General features: G+C 41.0%; 1 protein-coding gene, 1 long non-coding RNA gene and 1 other non-coding gene across 5 annotated transcripts in view; 2 read left to right on the top strand and 1 right to left on the bottom strand.

Annotated features, from left to right (window-relative positions):
- Positions 1-20,379, top strand: part of wipf1b (WAS/WASL interacting protein family, member 1b) — a 37,058-nt gene extending 16,679 nt beyond the window's left edge. For 2 of the 3 annotated variants that reach the window (XM_037783144.1, XM_037783145.1), the window contains exons 3-10: positions 10,545-10,652; positions 10,984-11,113; positions 12,095-12,268; positions 12,419-13,148; positions 14,647-14,747; positions 14,880-15,107; positions 17,507-17,620; positions 18,757-20,379. In XM_037783144.1, the coding sequence (XP_037639072.1) occupies positions 10,545-10,652; positions 10,984-11,113; positions 12,095-12,268; positions 12,419-13,148; positions 14,647-14,747; positions 14,880-15,107; positions 17,507-17,620; positions 18,757-18,809 (1,638 nt within the window). In that variant the 3' untranslated portion in view covers positions 18,810-20,379. Of the gene's footprint in view, positions 1-3,431; positions 3,562-10,544; positions 10,653-10,983; positions 11,114-12,094; positions 12,269-12,418; positions 13,149-14,646; positions 14,748-14,879; positions 15,108-17,506; positions 17,621-18,756 lie in introns of those variants that run through there. The other variant, XM_037783146.1, reaches the window with a different exon arrangement.
- Positions 2,314-19,040, bottom strand: LOC119496081. Its single transcript, XR_005208628.1, has 3 exons — positions 18,865-19,040; positions 15,629-15,636; positions 2,314-3,090 (listed from the first exon to the last, which is right to left on the bottom strand). It is a non-coding gene; the product is annotated as an uncharacterized LOC119496081 (long non-coding RNA).
- A 2,614-nt stretch (positions 20,380-22,993) lies between the features above and the next one.
- Positions 22,994-23,075, top strand: trnas-cga. The gene has a single exon. It is a non-coding gene; the product is annotated as a tRNA-Ser (tRNA).
- Positions 23,076-23,436: the final 361 nt, after the last annotated feature.

The raw sequence follows: 23,436 nt of genomic DNA, 5'->3' as shown, positions 1-23,436 counted from the left end.
GAGGTACACCTGCTGCTAACTGTGTTTAAATGACCCAGAATTACTGAAAATGAAAGTTAAACCTTTCTATTCTTAAGATCACCAAAGCAGGAATTAAGAAATAATTCATCAGACGGCATAAAATCCAAATAATGAAAAAAATAATGAATGTGTCAGGAGAGGTCAAGAAGCCACCGGCTTATACAACAGACCTTAAGGAGAAAACAAACAACAACAAAAAAGGATAAAAGAAACTAACAATAAAAAGAAAACTAAGCTAATGTAATTTAGAAAAATACGACAAAAATATTGACAACAAGAAGCTCATGAAATGAGCAGAAAAAGAAACCAACCGGTAGACAACAATCAAATAAAAACAAATAAATATAGAGATCAAATATATTTTATATACGCGTTGTGTTATTTATAGGAAGACAGTTTTCATGCTGTTGAGGAAAAGCAGAAAGAAATGGTGAGGGTAGTTGTGTTGCATGTTGCTCATCGGTTTCATCGTTAAAGGTTCGATCGCTTTTAGAAGCTTCTGTATAATAAACACGTGCAGGAACCTCGTCTAGTCTGTTTTTAAACATTCTTCAGTCACATCTGGTCACACGGCTCATACGTAGAGGAAACACACACACACACTGAGTCCTTGTTAAAAAGAAATCCCTCCGTTAATAAGACAAACACACCAGAGGTCTTTCTACAGGAGACGCTCATCTGTGAACGTTTCCGTCGCTGAATGTATTCGGCTTTAATTTCTTTATTTGAAGAATGTTCAAGAGGTAAAATTAACCTGCTGAGTCGAAGTCTAAAACAACAGCGACGTACGTAGAGCCACGTCTGCTGCCAGATATAGCTGCTGTGCATGTGTGTGTGTGTGTGTGTGTGAGCAAGTGCATGTGAACACACCACAGGATGTTAGCTTAGCCACTCAGCACTGTTCCTGCACAGCCGACACATTTATTACTACCCCGGGCTGCACTCTGAACGGCTAAAATTACCCCGACTTCATGCTCGGGATCTGCTCGGATTCAGAACTGTGAATTGTTCTTGATGATCTCCATCTATGCCTGATCTCTACAGGCATAGAGTTATTGTATTTTAAGGTTGTTAATTGTTGAATTACACAAGGTGTGTTTGATTCGTCTTGTTGTTTCTGGAAGCGTATATCGTTGAGCTGTCTGGGCGGAGTTCAGTTAAAAGTGATGGGAGGTTTCCTCTTCATGGTATATACCCGCCGTCACGCTGTGAAAACCACAACATGTTTCTGTGCTGAACCACAGTCTGTTTTTACTTATTCTAAAAAGAATCATTAAGCAAGCTGCTTACTTACTTAAGATAATGTAATAGTTACGCTACAGCTGCTGATTTTGAGTGTTTTCTCACAATCTCAAATATCTCTGAAGTCCAATCCTGCACAGTAATCTAAACCCAGTGGTTCTCTAGCTTTATGAGGAGTCGTCCACCAGACCAGTCCGTGCACACTGCAGCAGCTGAAGTCAATATGACATATATGGCTTTTGTGCATTTTGTCAGTGTGAACACACCAGACTGTACTTACTCTCTGCCTTCCTTCAATAAGCCAACAATGACCTGGAGACACACAGACCATGTCTATGTTTTTATCGCTTAACAAGCTACCAAAACTGTGATATTTGACTTTATGGAGAGGCGATGGAGCACATGGGACCTTATTTCAGTGAGAGACAAATCTTTTTTTGATCCCGTTTGAATTGCGCCATGAATCACACATTGGATGTTTGTCATTCAAAAGATAATTTTGCAAGTCCAGAAAGTCTCAGTTCGTCGTAGTATCATTTAGAAACCGCTCAGTGAACTACATCTCTCGTCTCGGACAATATACATCTGCAACACTAGCTATCCCACTGAGCAAAGACACGTCCAAAAGACATCAATTTAACATCTCTGTCAACGTCCAAAGACGTCCACTGAGGAGCCAGAATGAAAGTTTTTGCGACGTCTTTTTAACGTTTAATTATTGATGTCAACCTGAGTTGCACGTCCACATACGTCCAAAAAGGCCCCTAACCAGACGTTCAAATATTGAACCCAACTTGCACGTCCACCAGACGTACACAAGTGGGTCTGGACTGACGTCACATGTTTGCTGAGCTAACTTAGCTATGTTCCACGCACAGATGAGCCGTTATCTGACCTGATGTGTTTTATCCAGCGTCTCCTGGTCTTTTCATCAGCCGGGAAGAGAGAGAACGAGCGAGACCCGTTGCTGGTGTGAGTTCATCCCAGTAGGAAACACACAGACATCGTAGCTTCAGAGAGAGAGACGTCAGCGACGCGACGTTTGGGTGTGTCGTCTTTCTAATGACGTATTTTCAGTCTGATACTTCAACAGTTTTACAACAAACTGAGACTTTCTTGACTTGCAAAGTTAAGTCTTTTAAATTGACAAACATCATATGTGTGAATCATGGAGCAATTAAAACAGGATCGAACTAAATTATTTGTTTCTCGCGGTTCATATTTTTTCCGAAATAAGGTCCCATGGTGGGACTTTGTCTCTTTATATCCTGTGAGGTAAATTAAAATCAGCCATGTATTTAAAGTTACTGTGAGGAACTTTGAACTCGTTAGGACTGATTTCAGAGCACCAGAGTTCCTTTAGTAAACGAGACCATCAGCGATATGTCGTTGGAGACTGTCAGACCCTGCTGCAGTAAAATGAGAGGTTTTCTAAAGGGACTCTGGAGCTGGGAAACAATACGGCTTTTGTCCACAGGGAGCGCCACAATCAACACAAACTTAAAGTAACTTTAAGTACTCAAATACCAGAACATATTCAACTTTTGAATTCATCCATGTGCAACGTTTGGGGAAGACATTTCTGCTGTGTTGAGATTATTATGCATTCAGTGTGTTTGTGTGCAGTAACTCCTAATGAGGTCGAGCAGCGCAGGAGGTTCAGCAGCAGGATGAAGAAGCATTTTTATGGCCGTTTGTAAACTGAAACACATGTTAGTGTTATTCAGAGAGTGTGTGTGTGTGTGTGTGTGTGTGTGTTGACGGTGTCTCTTCAAAGGATCCACACCCTCATATCTCCCTCTCTACTACTCTCTACTCTCTCTCTGTCTGTCAAAGGAGCCATTGTGCATGCTTAGCTAATATTAGGCTGTGTGAGTACGAGATAGAGAGAGAGAGAAGTTGTGTTGTGCATTTTAAATTTCAACACACAGGCCTGTTTCCTTTGGCGGAAGTTACCGTGTTCCTGCATCCACTCAGAGCTGCTTCAGTATCATCAGCACATCGTGTACCGACTGACCGTCAGCTCATAAACGGACTCCGTTTCTAGTCATCGCTGTATTTTGAAGAATGCAAACTGTGTTTTCTGAGTGTGAAAATGCCAACCGTAAGCCACACAAAACCAAGGAGGGGTTTTCCATTACAGTCCCCCCCCCTTCCCCTCCCTCCGGCTGGTCTCACATCTGCAGTAGAGAGTCGGTGTCGTTTCATCACTGCTGCAGGAAATGAGTCGATGTGCTGCTATACTCTCGATATCCGGATCCAAAACGGTGAAAGCGAGTCTCTGAACATCCTGAGTAAGTAAGTATCCCTCAGCACACGGAGCGATAGAGACGGTTCAGTCAGGGAGGAGGCCAAACAGAAACATCTGTAGTCGTCGGCACAGTGGGAAACATGTGATGTGCATTTGGCTTTAAATCTGCCAGCCTCACCGGAGAACTTCTCTTTATGACTTTAACGGTTATTGATGGATTGTGTCTAAGTGACTTAAGCTAATATAAATAATGACCTACTTTTCTCTGCTTTGTATTGTCATAGAATGAATGCTTGGGGGTCTTTGGGCTGTTGGTCACACTGAGCAAACACATCGGAGGATCTGTAGACGTGCGATGAGCATTTATTATCAGAGGAAGTGGCAGTAATCATCATATCTTTCAGAGTTTGTGCTGATTTCATTTTACGGTATGGTTCCATCCTTCTGTATCTCTACTCTCAGCTGTCACCTCCTAGAAAGTCGTGACACAAACGGACACAGCACATCCTAGTTAATGTCAATAACCACGATCAGAATAGAATTAAATGCAAAAGCAGTTTTCCTTTGAAGAGTGTATATTCATATAAAAAAGCAGGAATATGCACAGCAAAGTGCTTTACATTAGACACACACTAGTCCTCCCAGATCTTATCGATCACACCTCCTCTGTCTTCACTATGAAATCCTGCAGACATCATAAACATCCACAGCCTCCATGAAACGTGTAGCGTGTTTAAGCTCTAATACTGACGCACGTTGTCCTGTTTATTGGCTCTCTCTCAGTGTTGAAGCTTATTTTCTGTGGCTTTCCTCCATCGTGGTCTACACGGGGAAATTATTGAATATTAACGGTAAACAGCTTATCTTTAATGAGACATTAACTGACTCATGAATTATTATTATGTGGGACATTCTGCATTAGGGTTAGGTTAGTCTGTGAAGGTCACGGCTGATATGATGGAGGTTATTTTACTCACCAGCATCACAGAGGCACTTTGGAAAACCTCTTGTGAAATCTACACGAGTTCACGTTTATATCTACTGAACAGAATTCAAGCTAAAATAATATTATTGGCATCTTCAGGACTTCTACTTAAAGTGTCTCTGTGAGGCTGAACTAATGCACAGCAATGCCTTTAGCTAAATGCTACCAATAGCATGACAACATGCTGGCAGTTAACAGACTTAATAAACCGATTAGGAAGGCCGGCTCCGTAATTGGCTGCAAACCTGACACCTTTGACGTTGTGGTGGAGAGGAGGACACCATGATGGATCATCCTGACCAGCCTGTCCACCACCTGCTGGACAGACAGCGGAGCTCCTTCTCTAACAGATTCAGCTTCACTGTCACAAGAATACAGGAAATCTGTCCTGCTCAGAGCGGTAACTCTCTACAACACCTCACCTCTTTCTAACAGACAACTCTCAGCTTCATAGTTTCTGTTCTCAGCCACACCTCGCTCTGTTTTGCTCCTTCAGTAACCTTTCACATGCTGAATCTGCACATCGGTACAGCATACTACCTCATTTAAGTTTTTATTTAAAACCATAAAAAGGGTAACAAATTTGCACCCTTTACTATTATATATAGTCTCTTATCCCATGTTTATATTTAGTTTAGTGCTGATATTTAATATTTAATCTTGATTAATCTTGATTAATCACACATTTTTTATTTGTTCAAAATGTACCTTAAAGGGAGATTTGTCAAGTATTTGATCCTCTTATCAACATGGGAGTGGACAAATATGCTGCTTTATATAAATGTATGTATATATTTATTATTGTAAATTAGGGATGCTCATTTTGACAAAAATTCTTAACCGATAACCGACCCTCCGACGCCTCTTAAGGTGGACTGTTAAGGTGGATCAGCTTTTCTCCTTAAAGAGACGAGCCAATCATAACATGGCAAACTGCAGCCCAACAGGCAACAACAGCTGTCAGTGTGTCAGTGTGCTGACTTGACTATGACTTGCCCCAAACTGCATGTGATGATCATAAAGTGGGCATGTCTGTAAAGGGGAGACTCGTGGGTACCCATAGAACCCATTTACATTCACACATCTGGAGGTCAGAGGTCAAGGGACCCCTTTGAACATGGACATGACCGTTTTTCCTCTCCAAAATATAGTGTAAGTTTGGAGCGTTATTTAACCTCCTTCATGACCAGCTAGTCTGACATGGTTGGTACCGATGGATTCATCAGGTTCTATAGTTTACTATGATACCAGTATCTTCACTCTAGCTTTAAAACTGAGCCGCTACAACCTTCAAAATTGCAAGAAATTAGTGGCGTTAAAATGAATTTGCGTTAACACGTTATCGCATTAACTTTGACAGCCCTAATTTGATACGTGATAGTAGTTTTGTGTATTCTATATATATTTAGTGTTGGTATGTATATTTACTGTTCCTGTGCATTGCCTAAATAACATGCTGCTGTTAGTATTCTAACTAACTTGAGTTTATATATGGTTATATAGTTTATATCTATACCACTCAGAAATATTCCTCAAATGTGCTCTTAGCATGTTCCTCATGATAATTCTTTCTAATCTCTTAGTAAACACGTTGATGGTATTTGACTTTAGGTAGTCGATGTTATTATAAATGTTACACCACCTCAGGTCCAGTTTTGGTTTTGCAGAGCTGTGAAGAGCTGGTTTGGATTTGAGTGTTCAGACCTGAGTTAACGTCTCACACGTTGGTGTCATGTAAGAACAGAGGCCTGCAGATCTTGGTTTGTGATCTCGGTTGAGTTCAGCAGAAGAGGTGAAAGGAGGACGCTGTGATCAGATGGAAACTAGTTGAGTTCAGACGAAGAGAGAAAGATAAAATCTCATTGAGACGTTGAAGGTGACGAACACGCAGAGATTAGATGATGACAGGTCACTGAGACGGAGAAAAGAAGATGGGGGATGTAAGGACGAACGTCGAGACGGGGTGAATAGATGGAGAGAGCGAGCGTGAGGAGGAAGGAAGAGAAGGAAAGGTGATGGACTGATGCAGTGTGAGGGAGAACGAGGGATTGATGCACGGTTGAGTGACAGAAAGTGAGAGGGAGGAGGAGGAGAACGTCACAATATATAGCGGAGATGCGGAGGTATCATCATCCTCCCGGCAGCCGGATGGCTGCGGTGCTGGAGCCGCGTGGTGACTTCCTGTTTGTCAGCAGCATACAGGAAGTAAGAGGCCCCTGGAGGATGGTCTGACTGTGTGTGTGACTTAAAACGAAGCTCAAGGCCGAGCTGTGTGAGGGGAAACGGCTGATTAGGGTGTGAACTGTGTAATATGCTTGATATTGTTTCATGGCGTTCTACCTGACCTAACCTCGATGATCTTAGTGCACTTAGTCCTCAAAGACAGAACCGGTTTAAGTTACATGAAGGAACTTTTAACTTGTTATGAAACTGTCTCAGTTTAATCCTGATGCCTCTACATGACCTACATGAGTAAACAAGATCATCAGCAAGACGAGTTTTAGATATTTCTATATAGTTATTCTTCATGACTCATCGGTGTCCGGTTCCCTGTGAAATCAGATAAAGCGATTTATGCTCGGAAACACGACCGCTTTTATTCACAGGGAACGCCAAAATCAACAGAAAATAAAAATTCCTCATAGTAACTTTAGATGAATGCTGTAGAACTGATCCAACGGGCCGGTAGCTGCAGGTGAGAGAGAAATATGATTGACAGGTTCATTTATCAGGTTCGGTTTATCACAGTTGTCAATGAGCACGACATTGTTTCTGTGATGCATCTATGCCAGTTACAGTCACTATTCCACCGTGTTTGTGTGTTTCTTTGAGACCTTAAAGCTTCCGATCTCAACCCTTTTATAAAATGGATGATAGAAAAGTCCCTAAACATCTATTCTGAGTTGTTGGTGTTGTTGGGTGTATCAGACCATGCAGTTTAGATGGGGAAGTGACTCTTCTCATGTCAGTAATCTGGTTTAGCAGACTGTTTAACTTGTATATAGATTCATCTTTTAGGTCTTTAAATGCAGGTTATGTTTTTAGTATTTCTAATCAGTGTTTTTTGCATGCAGATAGTTTGGTTATATTTCCTGCCTGCGGTGCCGGTCGACTCCACGTCCTTTTTCAGTATTGCCAGTTGATTTGTTGCTCGACTTGTGTTGCAATCTCCAGTTTAAAAATCACATATTGTAACAAATAATAATGACATTCATAAAATCAGAAGATGAATAATGCAGTAAGGATTTCGATTTATACTCTTGATACTCTTGCATCTGCTCTCGATTCCACACAGAATCAGTCAGTGACAGTGATGTGTCTCAGGTACTCTTTAAGCTCGTCTGAAGTCTGGGTTTGTGTCAGCTGGTTAAAGCTGCACTCAAGTAATGTGATATTGTGCCAACAATGATAATGATAATGATAAGAAAAGCACCAAATCCCAGCCCGGCTTTAAGACCGAAAGGTAACCGAGCATCTTTCCTGCTCTGCACATTACACCGGTGCATTGTGTGATAGTTTGTAAGTAAAGAGTATCGGTCCTTGTTAAACTGAACTCCAGATCTACTGCATGTTTTAGGGAACCAAACACTCAAGTTCCTGTTAAACAAAACATTTATTATTTACGAGTCTGTTATTTCCTGTGAACTGATCGGAGGAATTACATTTAGATTGTTTCTGTTCAGACTATGTCTACAGTATCTGTACTATCAGTCCCTCCAGTGTTTCACTTCATTGTGAACACACCATACAGCAGGGGTGCACACACTTTTTCAGCATGCGAGCTACTTATAAAATGACCAAGTCAAAATGATCTACCTACTATAAAAATGCAAAACATATATTTATTTATAAATATATTGAGTATTCTTTATATGTACAATATATGTTGGTGTACCTTGCATAACTGCATGAACCCATATTGTACAATATAACTCTGTACATTTTTTGTCATTACCTTACTCTGATGACTTGCACTGAATGGAATCAGCCAGGGATGCATAGTCCGGACAGTAGCTGCTGATAGCCAGCCTCAAGCACACTTCCAAATGATCATCAGTCAAGGTGGAACGGTATTTGGACTTAATAATCTTCATGTGGGAAAAGGCTGACTCGCATAAATAAGTGGAGCCGAATAATGCAGTCGAGGAGGTAGCACATTTCCTCATGTTGAGGTACTTTTCCTCTGTGAGTAAGTTCCAGAACTGTCCATGAGCCCTGGACTGAAGCTGAATGTCAGCTTGTAGTGTCAAAATCTCATCCTCCACTCCAGATGAGTTCAGGTGAAACAGTGTTGCAATTTTTGATGCGAGTGAATCAGCCTCAGCATCTTCCCGAAAAGGGTAGCACATGAATGTAGCGACTGGCTCCAGTAAAACAAAGTCTTGAAAGCGTCTGTCAAACTCTGACAGACAGTTCTCAATCTGCTCTGATAGGCTGACGTCTATTTATTTATTTTTTTTTAATGCCATGCGATCTACCCACACTACCTTTGCGATCGACCGGTAGATCGCGATCGACGTATTGGGCACCACTGCCATACAGTATCTGCAAGACTTTGTTTGAAATCCCTGAAATTTCTCAATGAAAAATGATCGAATACTTACTTATACTCTATTTTATCAACGACCACCGTTTTATGCATTCAAATAATTAATTTCAGAACCTCAAAATCAAGCCACGATGTCAACAGAAGGAAAGACTCCTCTTTCTCCTCCCCTTTCCTTTCTTCTCCCTATAACTTGCCTTCTCAGGTACTGTAGACTGGCTGCGTTCCAAATGACATACTGTTTATTTTTACTGAACGCTGAAATAAATACGAGATTAGATTGACTGATATTTCGATTGCGATGTGATTGATGAATGTTATTCTCATTTTCATTGAAAAACATATTTAAGTGATTATGATTATATGATCTATACCAAACAAAGATGTTTTCTTAAGTCTGTAGAATATGATGTGAAGGTCAGGACATCTCTGCAGCACGACTATATTAAATTTAAAATAGTATTTTAAAACACATTTTGCCTTGAACAAATATTGCGTAGACCGTATCACGATTTAGATAATACTCCAGATTAATTGTGCAGCTCTAGTACATACAGTACTGCAATCACAAGTACATACTGTTGCATGTAATGTATACAGTTGGGACATACTACTTCAACATCAAATTACACCTTGAACTGTGACCCTCTTGCTCATACAGTATATCTGCTGTGCAGAGGATTGTGGGTCAGATTAACCAGAAAAGCATGCTGGCTGATGTAGTAAGACATCCTGGTATTATTGGCATAATGCATTTGACATACTATGTATTGGGACATACTAAATATTTTTCTGGCATACTAAATGGTATGGTGGTATGATGAGGGATCGCCTCGCTTCTCAGAATTGGACGCTTGATTGGCTGCCATTAGACACTAGACATCTGATTGGACGAACGCCTTCCCTCGTCAGGCTCGTTTGGAAACTTTCTTCCCTTATTTCATGAAAGTAGATCACCGAAATGTGTTTCTGAAGACATTTTATGTAGAAATAAGCCACAAAGTTGCTAAATCTATCTTTTATATTAGCCGAGACCTCAACTTTATGCAAATGAGGAGCGGCCAACATGACGCCCCGTCTCTCGAATCACGCTGCCACGCTACCAGAATGCATTGCACGGCTGCTTATATAGACAATGCCTGGGAACCGTGGAAGGGACGGAGCCTGTGGACTCGTACCAATAGGCTGAGATCCCCGTCAATCAAGCAAAACAATTCTGAAACGTGACACCAAGACACATTTAAGGAAGTGAAATTAACTACTGACCGCTGCTTCCTGTGGATGGTTTTATCCCGTCACTTCAAAACAAGGAGATGCATCTAGCAGCCATGAGAGGAAATGCAGCTTATTTACTGCTATTAACTGAAGATGAGCTGCACACTAAACAGCATGAGAACCTCTGCTTGTCTCTGAGAACCTGGGGGACGCCCTGGAACCGTCTCAAGGACCTCAGACTGATCTCTTTTATTGAGTGTGTGTGTGTGTGATGTGTCCTCCAGGGTGCAGCGTCCAGTGCAGACCGAGTAAAGTGGAGCGAGAGGAAGATGCCGGCCCCTCCTCCTCCCCCACCGCCCCCAGGACCTCCCCCTCCTCCCACCTTCTCTTCTGTAAGTCATCATCCTGTCTGTCCTCTTGACCTCTGCTCCGCAGAGACATCTTGTGGATAAATCACGTCATGACACGTCTTCTCCTGTTTGGTTGGAGTGTCTTTAGTCTTGTCTGTCTCAGTGACCCTGTATATGTGTGTGTATATGTGTGTATACGTGTGTATGTGTGTGTATATGTGTGTATATGTGTGTTTATGTGTGTTTATGTGTGTATATGTGTGTGTATATGTGTGTATATGTGTGTGTATGTGTGTGTTTATGTGTGTATATGTGTGTGTATGTGTGTGTTTATGTGTGTATATGTGTGTTTATGTGTGTTTATGTGTTTCAGGCCAACACAGTGAAGCCGAATCTAAACCGCTCAGAGCAGCATGGAAGAAACGCTCTGCTGGGCGAGATCTGCAAAGGCTCCAGATTAAAGAAAGCCGTTACCAACGACCGCAGTGGACCCACGCTGGACAGTGAGTCAAGACCTCTTTAACAGCATCGTTATGTCCGTCTTTACTTTACCTTACTTTATCTTTACCTTATCTTTACTTTAACTTTACTTTACTTTACTTTACTGTATATTATGTCTATCTTTACTTTACTTTATCTTTACTTTGCTGTCCCCACAGAGAGGAAAGGTAGTTCATAGTCGGGTTGGTCCCATTAACTTGGTTAAAAATAAAACTAATAGGGCTGTCAATCGATTAAAATATTTAATCACAAATTAATCACACATTTTTTTATCTGTTCTAAATGTACCTTAAAGGAGATTTGTCAAGTATTTAATCCTCTTATCAACATGGGAGTGGACAAATATGCTGCTTTATGCAAATGTATGTATATATTAATTATTGTAAATCAATTAACAACACTGATCAATGACAGATATTGATCCAGAAACCCTCACAGGTACTGCATTTAGCATAAAACAATATGCTCAGATCATAACACGGTCAAGGGACCCCTTTGAAAATGTCTGTGACAGTTTTTCCTCGTAACTTTGGAGCGTTATTTAACCTCCTTTATGACCAGCTGGTCTGACACGGCTAGTACCGATGGATTCATCAGGTTTTCTAGTTTAATATGACACCAGTATCTTCACTCTAGCTTTAAACCTGAGCCCGCTGCAACCAAAGTTGCGTTAATGCATTAAAGGAATTAGTGGCGTTAAAACAGATTTTGATCACGTTATTATCGAGTTAACTTTGACAGCCCTAAAAACAACAATAAGTCACTACGACACAGAACGACTGAAAGCACACACAACACCTCACTGTTCTAAAAAGAATTATAATAATCAACCTGAAAAGAACTCCTGGAGAGATGGATGAAGGATTAGTGAGACTCACATCACATCTTTATACGAATGTGCAGTAATAATATGGATTATATGTAGAAAAATGTGTCCTGAAAATGAACAATTCATTTAATTCTTTTTTTGTTTATCCTTCTAGAACCTAAAGGTGGAGGTGGAGGTGGAGGCGGAGGAGGCGGAGGCGGAGGAGGAGGAGGAGGTGGTGGAGGTGGAGGTGGAGGTGGAGGTGGAGGCGGAGGTGGAGGCGGTTTAGGAGGCCTGTTTGCAGGAGGGATGCCAAAACTGCGGTCTGCAGGAAACAGCGGTAAAAACGGTAAAAACAATAGAATAGTTTTATAAATGAGAGTTTGTATGTTCTCCCCGTGTCTGCGTGGTTTCCACCAGATGCTCCAGTTTCTAGTGAAGCAGGTATAGATGAAGAATAATGATGATGTACTAACATTTTATTATTTCTTACCTCCAGACTCAGGACCCAGCCGAGGACCCGTGCTCCCCCCAGGAGGCCGCTCTTGTGGGCCCACCCCCTTCGGCGGAGGCTCCAGCGGCCCGCCTAAACTCCCGGGAGCCCCCGCCGGTTTCCGTAGCAGCGTCCCCGATCTTCCCAAGGGCCGGCCGAATCTCTCATCCAGACAAGACACTCCAGGAGGGCCCCCTCCTCCCGTACCCAACACACCTCGACCAAACCAGGGCTTCCAGTCTGGTCGCGGGGGCCCGCATCCGCCGTCACTCCCCGCAGGACCCAGACCCAGCCCGGCCTCCGGTGGACCTCCACCTCCCGGCGTTCCACCGGGGAGGCACGGAGCTCTCCCTCCCCCACCGGGAGGCTCCTCGGCTGGGTCGAGACCAGGATTCTCTGCACCTCCTCCTCCGCCCCCAAACAGCAGCCGACCTTCCTTACCGCCGGCTCCCGGAGGGAGGCCGCCGCTTCCTGACGACCGCCCCCCGCCGCCACCGGCTCCTGTGGGAGGTCATCGGCCATCTATGCCCCGCGACGTGCCCCCTCCTCCTCCCTCTGTCAACTCCAAGCCTTCCTCCTCTCCCTCTCCCTCCTCTTCCTCTCGTCCCTCAGTTGGTGGGGGTGTGCCCCCTCTCCCGCCGGGCCGACCGGGCCCCCCTCCTCTCCCTCCCTCCCCGGCTGGTGGGGACGACCACAGCACCCCTCGTCTGCCCCAAAGGAACCTATCACTCAACAGGTACCATTTCTGATATGAATGCATATTTGTTAGGTGTTCATTAAGGCTGTCAATCGATTCAAATATTTAATCGCGATTAATCGCGCATTTTTGGCCATGACAGTTTTTCCTCGCCAAAATTGGAGCTTTATTTAGCCTCCTTCGAGACGTGCTAGTGTGACACGGCTGGTACCGATGGATTCATCAGGTTTTATAGTTTCATATGATACCGGTATCTTCAAACTGAGCCCTCTACAATCTCCGAAATATCGATTGCCTTAACGTGTTACAGAAATGAATGGCGTTAAATTGAATTTGCGTTAACGCGTTATTGTGGCGTTAACTTTGACAGCCCTGGTGTTAATGGATGTTAAAGGCGTGTACACTGCATTTCCTGTCAGGCATCAGACGCTGGATGTTCTTGATAGCCAAATCTATAAAGTTTGCATATATTCAATATCTGTTCTGTGATGATGCTGTTCACACATCAGGCAAACTTCTTCTTGGAGCTTCCCTCGTTTTAAAATCTCAAGTTGTTTTGGACACAAGTAAAATAAAGTTTTGTTTTAGCTCCATCTGGCTTCACATTAACACGAGGGAGCCGTCTGTTGTAGAGTTTCACTCTGTATATTCAGTTTAAAACAGACACAGACACAGTTTGTAATGACGTTTCAGAAGCAAAGGCAAAGTGAGATCTGCTTCACCTCCTCTGCTCCTCGCAGACGACGGCATCCTCGGCCGACTTTACTGTCTTTCAGAGGCTGCAGCAGACTCATTTTCAAAGGGGTTTCCTTGACCTCTGACCCTAAGATATGGGTACCTAGGAGTCTCCCCTTTACAGACATGCCCACTTTATGATAATCACATGCAGTTTGGGGAAAGAAACATGCAGGTTTTTTTGCATGCAGTATAAATGTGTCTAAACAGTCTTAGAATTCTATAAATTGCCTGGAAAGCTGAGACTCAAGCTGAGCCCATTCAGAGGACGGATGGTTTTCCTAGGTAGATTGATAATAAGGAGGTTTCTGAGCAGTTCACACAACACAAGTGCTCGCCATCTAATCGCCGAAAAGCTCCAAATGTCAAAAGTTTTTGATCCCAAATCACAGCATGGATTTTTCTATGGTGTTCCTCAAGGTCTTGGTGTCTTAATGTGCTATTTTGGAGGATTATTGATCATTTTTATAAATTCTCCAGTGGCACCAAATCTGTGTAACGAATGGTATCAACCCGAAAATCTAAACTTTCAACATTTGAATGGGTGACTAAATAAATAAATGTCTGATTTATGACTAGAAGAACTTGACCCACAGTGCTGAGCAGCATCTCAGATTAATCTCCAGGTTCTCAGCTTTCAGATGATGTACACCACTTCTATGTGACATCTACTGTTGACCTGCTATCTCCCCTAAAGACCCCCCGTACTCCCCTAAAACAGACTAGAGCTGGTCTCTGGTAAAGAGGGCTGGAGTAGAAGAGGTTACCTGCTTGTTTATTTCTTTCTGTTTGTCATTGTCAGCCATGGTCCAGCGCCGCCACACGGTCGGAGTGGACCTCTCCCTCCTCCACCCAACGAGAGGCCTCCATCTCTTGGAAGGAACCCGTCCTCCTCACGCGCAGGTGAGCAGCCTTGATTGATTAATTATTAATTATTATATTGATTAAAGGTTACTCCTGCATCATACAGACACAGTGTGTGCGACTCATGTAACATGTTACTAACATGTCGATTTCTATTTCTACCCCCCAAAGGGCCTCTTCCTCCCCCTCCTCCATCAGGGCGTAGCATGGGCGGAGGCAGTGCGAGGTCATCACCGGCTCCTTCTCCTATTGGTCGGCCAGGCCCGGAGCCCCCTCGCGGTGGACCCGGCGGTAGACCTCCCCTCCCTCCGGACAGGCCGGGTGTCGGAGGAGCCCCTCCTCCTCCACCTCCCCCCATGGGTAACGGCTTCCAAAACTCCCACCACAACCAGGTTCAGGGTGAGTAACTCCCTCAAGGTGCTGGTACGGTTTATGGGAGTATTCATACAGTAATATGCATGGACACAATGTACTGTATGAAATACTGTAAAATAAATACTGTGTGCTGTATTTCACCAGTAGAGCGTTACGCAATAAGGAGGAGAATGGAGCAAAAGTACATATAAAGTATATTTTATTTAGCAAAACAGGGGTCTAATATATAAATTCATGTGAACCAGTGGTAACTTTGCAGGCAGATAATAAACTCTATGCCAGGCCTATTCAACTGGCTGCCCGTGTGCCAAATCCGTCCTTTTAAAATCCCCAAATCCGGCGTTTGATCGTTTATAGATATGAAAAAAATATTGTAAAGAGAATTCTATCAATAAGAGAGTTTATTCCCGTTCATCAGCGTTACAGACTGTTATAAGCAGTTTAATTTTGTTTATAGGTGTTTACATTGTTTGATTATCAGAAGATCATCATATTTTATTAGTAGGCTTAGCCCAGAGGTCACCAACCTGCGGCTCCGGAGACACCTGTGTCTCTTCAGCTCCTCTCCAGTGGCTCCCTGGGGATTTATAAACATGGAAATGAATTACTGTTTTTTGTTTACATTTTCATTCTTATTGATCATTGTTGTAGGTCTATGGTACGACGGTACGACAGAGTATTAGGGCCACATTGAGGAAAAAAATAAATCTGAGATTTCGAGAATAAGGTCATAGGTTTACAAGAAAAACAATTCGTAATATTACGATAATAAGGTCATAAGTTTAAGAGAAAAAAATTCAAATTAAATTAATAAAATTATTAAATTATGACTTTATAATCTTTTTTTTCTCGTAATATTGTGACTTTATTCTGTAAATCTCAGATGTGTTTTCCCTCAATGTGGCCCTAATACTCCGTAGTACATTGTCTCTTTGGCCCTCACTGCATTAGACTTATATACTATATACTTAGACTATAAACTGTGTTACCTTCATCACAATGATCACATGTTTTGCGGCTCCAAACAGATTTTTTTATTTATTTTTTTGCCTAAAATGTCTCTTTAGATAGTAAAGGTCGCTGAGCCCTGGGTTAGCCCATTCCTTAGTTATGTCTTATTAAGCACAGACATACTCATTTTGTTAAAAAGGTTTTAATGCAGGCTGTTTCAGCAGAGTAATTTAGGGGAGTCAAACTGAATAAAAAAAAATTTAAAAAGGTGTTTTCACATTTAAATTCTTCGCTTTGCAGATAGGAAATATAAATGTCCAGCCCGTTGGTACTTCACTGTTTCTGAAATCTGACCCTTCTAAACATGTAATTGAATAGTTCTGCTCTCTGCCCTGCAGAGGACTGACTGCTCTCTCCCGGTCTTCACGAGAGGAATCCGTCGCCCTCCGTGTTGTTTTTACCACATGAGTTCCAGTGTGTGTTCAGCTACGGCAGAGAAACCCTCTGACCTCCCGTCTCTGTTGTTTTTATCCCGCTGAACCGAGCGAGGACGTTTGATCTGGATAAAAGAAGTGACGAGGGGTCTTAAAAGTCCGGCTCTAGAAAAATCTGTGACAGATTTGAATCATATTTCCTGAAGTCACAATATTCTGTGACTACTTTTAAACCGGTTTTAGACATAAAGACTCTTTTGTAGTGCTGGATATCAAACCTTTAAATTACTGACTGAAATCTGGATATTCAGTAGTACAAGTTGGAACAGAATGAATTTTATAAAAATGTATTTTGGAATAAAATATAGCTTGATAAATTCTTCTTCTTATTTCGGCTGCTCCCGTTCGGAGTCAGCTGATCATCTGTTTCCATCTCTTCCTGTCCTCTGCATCTTCCTCCGTCTCACCAACCACCTACATGTCCTCCCTCATCTATAAACCTCTTCTTTGGCCTTCCTCTTTGCCTCTTGCCTGGCAGCTCCGTCATCATCCTTCTCCCGATATACCCAGCGTCTGTCCTTTGCATGTCCAAACAATCTCAATCTCGCCTCTCTTGCTTCTGTCTCCAAACCGTCTAACCTGAGCTGTCCCTCTCATGAACTCATTCCTAATCCCGTCCATCCTCGTCACTCCCAACGAAAGCTTGATCAATTATTTCACACATTTATTTTTTTATCTTGAAATTATGTGAAGGTTTATTTTATTACACAAGACATGTTTCCTTCATAGATACAGGAAGAGGAAGGACGTAACGCTTTTCAGTTTTATACACTCGGAACTGAAATCAAATTAAACGCTTTTACAAAAGCGACAAACCCACCGCCCTCTATTCATGTTCTGTTAAACTAAAGACTCTAGTCTGTTAGTGCACTACATGGACGTGTGTGGATGTGTCTACTAGTGCTTGTATCATGGGGGTTTTGTCAGTATGATGGAGACAGACACATCTGTGACCTCCATGTCTCTCTCTATTAACAGACGAGTGGGAGAGTCGGTTCACCTTCCATCCAGTGTCGGACTTTCCTCCACCGGAGCCCTACGTGAACTTCCAGAAGACCTACCCCAGCAAGATCGGCAAGACTGACGGCAGAGGTCAGTACGACACGCACACGCACACGCACACGCACACGCACACGCACACACACACACACACACACACACACACACACACACACACACACACAGGAGAACTACGGTGGCTCTAACTAGAGCCGGTCGTTGTGTCTGAAATACCACACTAACATGCTATTTAGCACGCTAAAACAGTATGTGAGACTTTTTAGTATTTATGAAACCAACTGCAGCGTCTGACCAAAAATCGACCTTGTGTATGTCCACTAGAAGAAGCAAAGAGCTGGACTCAAATTAAACACGTCTCCAACGTCAGTTTTAACCATTTACTGAAGTAGGAAAACACGTATTTAACGAGACTGACTAACTATATATGTCTTATATGTCTACAGAAGTGCTACTTATACAAATTAATAACAAAACAAATAATGTGAAAAATAACGTTTTACATTCTTCAAAGTATGTTCTTCTTTATTATGTTTTATATTCTTCCATGCTTCTTAAGATATGGCTCTTACACCAATAGTACCTGAATTGCATACTATTTCCAGTGAAATATTACAGTTTGCAAACACTGAGACGCTACGGCGGCGTAAACATCCCACAATGCAATGCGGTAGTGACGACAGCATTCATAACAGACGTTTACGGACAGCTCTGTAACGTCAATAACGCGTCAATTTAAGCGTAAGTGTAAGATTTGCTCGGCGTAATATATTTTTTAAAATTAGTCCAGACTTTATGATTCTCACAAATCCGTTGTTTTGGTTTCATGAGGTTGGCATGGGTTACCATGGTTACGTGTCTTCTCTCTCAGGGATGACGACCTAAATTACTGCTCACATAATTTATATATATATATATATATATACATATATACTTATTTATTATTTACTCATTTATTTTTTATTTTTTTATTTTTTTATCTTTTTATTTGTATTTTTTTATTCCGATTTCTCCCAATAGATCCTCCTAAATGTTACACAGTGTTCCATTAACACAGACAAAACAAATGAAATAGTACCCTGAGAGATAAATAAATAACAGCTGCAGGCCGGCTGCTCTGTGACACAGCGCCACCTGGTGGAAGAAAATTAAATCTCCTTTAGAAAGCTGCAGAAAATATTCAACTCCTGTGTGTCTTTGCTTCTTCCCAGGTTCTGGTAAAAAGGAGAGAGGAGCTCCCCCTCTTCCTCCTATACCCAGGTGAAGAAGAGGTGGCAGCAAACAACAACCCCCTGGAACTACTTCCTCTGTTTCCCTACCTGTCTCTCTCTCTCTCTCTCTCTCTCTCTGTGCTTTTACCTGCTGCATGTGGATTCATCTGTGGACTGCGATGTGTAAAACGGACCTGAAGCACGGTCGACCAAGTAAAAAGGACAGACTCACAATGTGGAGTTTCCATTATGTGCCTCTGTAGCAGACGAAGGGCAGCATTCAAAGACCAAAGTCCTGTTTCTACTCCGGTACACTGTGTTCAGATAAAAAGGAAAAAACATCTTTAGGAAACAATGTGTTTTACCGCCACGCTGTGGCTGGATGATGAGACAGATCACTTATGAACAACAGTATTTTTATTCCATTAACTAACTGTTTCGTCCTTTGCTTTCAGCAGTTGGTAGATTGCTTGCTAGATATTATATTTTACCAGCCAAGCTACACTTTTATACACGATTACAAACTCTTACTTGACAAATAAACCAGCATTTGGCATGTAGCATTGTGTGACTTTCCCAGCCTGTTTACACAGACAGCATTAGGTAAAGCTAAACCAACATGTTATTGCAATATTTTTGTCAACATAAGGAGTCCCAGGGTTACCGTTTCAGGGCTTATAATGCAATGAGCTGTTTGTCTCCTTTTGTTCCAGTGTTTCCCTCGTGCCTTTTCTTCTATTCAGGATTGTATCTTCAGGCTGTTTATAAAGAGTTAAGGGAATTAGCCTTTTTGTGCCTTAAATTATGTGTGTTTGTTCAGCTGGATCACCTCTGCTGGTGGAAATGTAAAAAACAGAAGCAATACAGCTGCTCTATTTGCCACATCTACAATATTTAGCATAGCAAAGTGTCTTAATTACAACATCGATGCATTAGACGGACATGGAACCAAACTAGAAATGGCCACAACCTCTTGCCACGACATCAGGGGAGAAACGCGGGTGTTTGATTTGCCAAAGCCACATGTGCCTTCACAGTATGTATATTTTTACATCTGGAACCACTGAACGGTACTTTTTTTCATTTGATTGTTAAATGTGAGCGTGCATTTAATGTTTATGAATGAGATGTTTTGAAGGACATCGCGTGGTGTCACAGCAGCATCGGTTTACATTAGAAGTTGATTCTTATTTTGCTGTTTGGTTAAAAGCTGCGTTGCCTCACCGTGAAGGACCTGTGTATGTATCTGTTTGATTTAATCAAGTGGTTTTGAAGGACTGTATTATTTTAAGTTATGTTTCAGTATTATGTTTTCTTTTTTGCTTCACTCAGCACGGCTTTTGAATGATCTTTTGTGTGATGTATTATTATTATTATCATGTGTTGGTCAGACAAACATTTTTTTGAAAGACAATCATATGGAAGTAAACCTCCTGTTTACATCAATAAATAAAAATGCTTTACGATGCTTTATGTGCTCTACCTGCAGTGAAATGTGCTTTTATTGGACTATAAGGACGATCGTTTGATCACAGACAAGCAGATTTATTATGTATTATCAGATAAAACTATATGCATCATTTACATGTTTGTGCAATAAAGCTGGACAATACATCGATTCAACAGTTTGTCATCATGATATTGGCTGTTATGTCATAATATGATGTAGCTTAACTGCTGGCATTTTGTACGGCTTTCACTAGTCCGCAATCTTTTCTGATTATTTCATGTTTTTCCTGCCTATAAATAATCATCCTAAACATATTTTTACATTATTGTTTTCAATGCATTTAGGCAAACATATGGTGGTATTTGATTTGCACATTGTCATCCAGCAACATTGTGCAATCATGAGTTTCCTGCCGAGGTTGTGAGGGATTCACAAACTCTGTCAAAGGTCACCAGGTTCTTTGTAGCTCCTTCATGCAACGAGCAGTCACAATAACAACTCAACTGTCTGATTGTCATTTTCCTCTGATGACATACAGTAGTTAAATTATCTTGCAGATATGCAGCAGAGGTCATTACCTACAGTAACTACTTTGACATTGTACTGTTCTCCCATAACTAAACTGCCTCATGTCTGAGGATTTAGAGAAGTGGAGTTAAACAGCTACTCTAGGATTTCAATAGACTGAGAAGAACTCAGATATTTGGATTTTTTTTTGTTTGTTTGTGGGCAAATCCTACTGCACAGATTCAAATACGTCAATGTTTGCCTGTGGACCTACATGTCAATTTGATATATTGTAGGGCTGCCCCCTTGATTTCTTTAGTAGATTAGTCATTTTTTATGCTTTTATTTCATGCTACTTTACAAGAAACTTGTGAGCACAACACGATTAAATCAACTAATCGATTCGTCAACAAAATGGTACGAGTGTTAGTCGACTAAGAATTTCTTTTGTCGAGGACAGCCCTAATATATTGTGGTTTATAGTATTGCAACTCATTAATATTGATTTCATTAGTACATTAGAACACTGATACATGGCATGATTTTGGTGTTAGTATTCTCATGCTAATCTCCTAAAAACTCTGAACCTTTAAAAATGGAAAATTATTGGTTTTGTCTCTTTGACCACATATTATTTTTGGAACATTTAATGTCTTGCACCAGTTATTTATCATACATAGATGTCAATGTGCAGGACCTATTAGTGTAAGTAATCGGTGTAAGGTGTGCACACGTCCTTAAAGTGGCAATCCTCAAGATGTCAGTCCTATTTCTATCTACGAGTGCATAGAAATAGAATAGACAAAAATCTATTTCTATGTACATGAGCTTCAGAATTGTGTGCATAGTTTAATTTTTTGTGTACACAACAGCATTGTTTTTTTCGGTAATTTCACCACAGACACCTCATTTCATAACAAGCTATTGCAAATACAGGCTATAAATATCGCAATACTTTCACCAGTGGGCCATAAGCTCAATCACCGTTGTGTTTGGCAATAGATAGTGACTTAACAGATATTTACTTAAAGGACCCATATTGTAAAAAGTGAGATTTTCATGTCTTTTATATTATAAAGCAGGTTTAAGTGATATATAAATACTGTGAAAGTATCAAAACACACAGCCCGTATTCAGAAACTGTGTGTTTGAAACAAGCCGTTAGGATTTTCTGTCTATTTGTGATGTCACAAATCTACAATATTTAGACCATTTCATAGTTTTAAATGTAAACATACTCAATGTGTGCCAGATTATTTCCTGTTGCAGTGTTCAGTATGTGAATGACATCAGCTGACAAGAAGTAAATATGGACCAAAACTGTTTCCTAGCAACGCAATTCCGTTGCCATTTCATTAAAATGCGCTAAAACGGAGCGTTTCAGACAGAGGGTGAATACAGGTATATTCAGACGGACAGGATGAGAAAAATAATGTGTTTTTTGAACATTAAAGCATGTTAACATGTTCTAATAGAAACACAAAATACAAGTATGAACCTGAAAATGAGCACGATATGGGACCTTTAATACACTCCATACATTCAGCATTATACAGTATTATTGGAATGTTAATTAATGCAAAACACGTCTCCTCAAGAAGACACAGACAAACCCACAGAATTATATTTTTGGAATTATGATAATATGACACAGACTTCTAGAAAATTGTTATGACATGTTAACATGTTCTAGTAGAAACACAAAATACAAACATGAACCTGAAAATGAGCACGATATGTCCCCTTTAAATGAAAATCTTCACTTCAAACAGTCATTCTTTTAGTTTGTGATCAGTTATGCTCTCTTTTCCTGGAATACACTGCAAGCTAAGTTGAAACTGGGAAATCTGATTACTTTTGATGAATTTAAAACATTAATGAAAGACCTAGAAGCAGATTCAATCGGGAGCTGTCTGTGTTTCTGAATATTTTCACTTTAACGTTGGCTTCAAACACTTGATTTTAATGTGTTTTGTATTTATTTTGCATTTGTTTTATTTTGTGGCGACTGAAACTTTAATGTATGTTTAAATGCTGCTGTCGTGGCCAGGTCTCTCTTGCAAAAGAGATTCTTAATCTCAATGAGTACGACCTGGTTAAATAAAGGTTAAAAAAAATAAATGATGCTGCATCTGAAATCCATCTATCATCAAAAGTCCTAAAACCGTAGCTTATATTTGCAGTTTGACACTTTACAGGTCAGTAAGTAAAGTTCAGACAAAGGTCATTCAGAGGTATTTGAGCTCTGGATGGATTATTGATTAGGAGAGAGGATGTGGAGCTGTGATGGCCGAGTGGTTAAGGCGTTGGATTCGAAATCCAATAGGGTTTCCCTGCGTAGGTTCAAATCCTACTCACAGCGATGACCTCTTTGGTTAATATCATCAAATAAAGAAAAAAATCTACAATTAAAACCTTATATTAAATGCATCTCAGTCATCACTGACATCTTAAAGGTCCCATATTGTAAAAAGTGAGACTTTCATGTCTTTTACATTATAAAGCAGGTTTAAGTGCTTTATAAATACTGTTAAAATATCAAAACGCTCAATGTGCAGAGAAATACACACAGCTCGTATTCAAAAATTGTGCGTTTGAAACAAGCCGTTAGGATTTCTGTCCATTTGTGATGTCACAAATAAACAATATTTAGGCCATTACATGGTTTTAAACGTAAACATTCTAAATGTGTCCCAGTTTATTTCCTGTTGCAGTGTATGTAA

Source organism: Sebastes umbrosus, chromosome 10, assembly GCF_015220745.1.
Source record: "Sebastes umbrosus isolate fSebUmb1 chromosome 10, fSebUmb1.pri, whole genome shotgun sequence".
Lineage (NCBI taxonomy): Eukaryota > Metazoa > Chordata > Actinopteri > Perciformes > Sebastidae > Sebastes > Sebastes umbrosus.
This window is presented reverse-complemented; position numbering and strand designations above follow the sequence as displayed.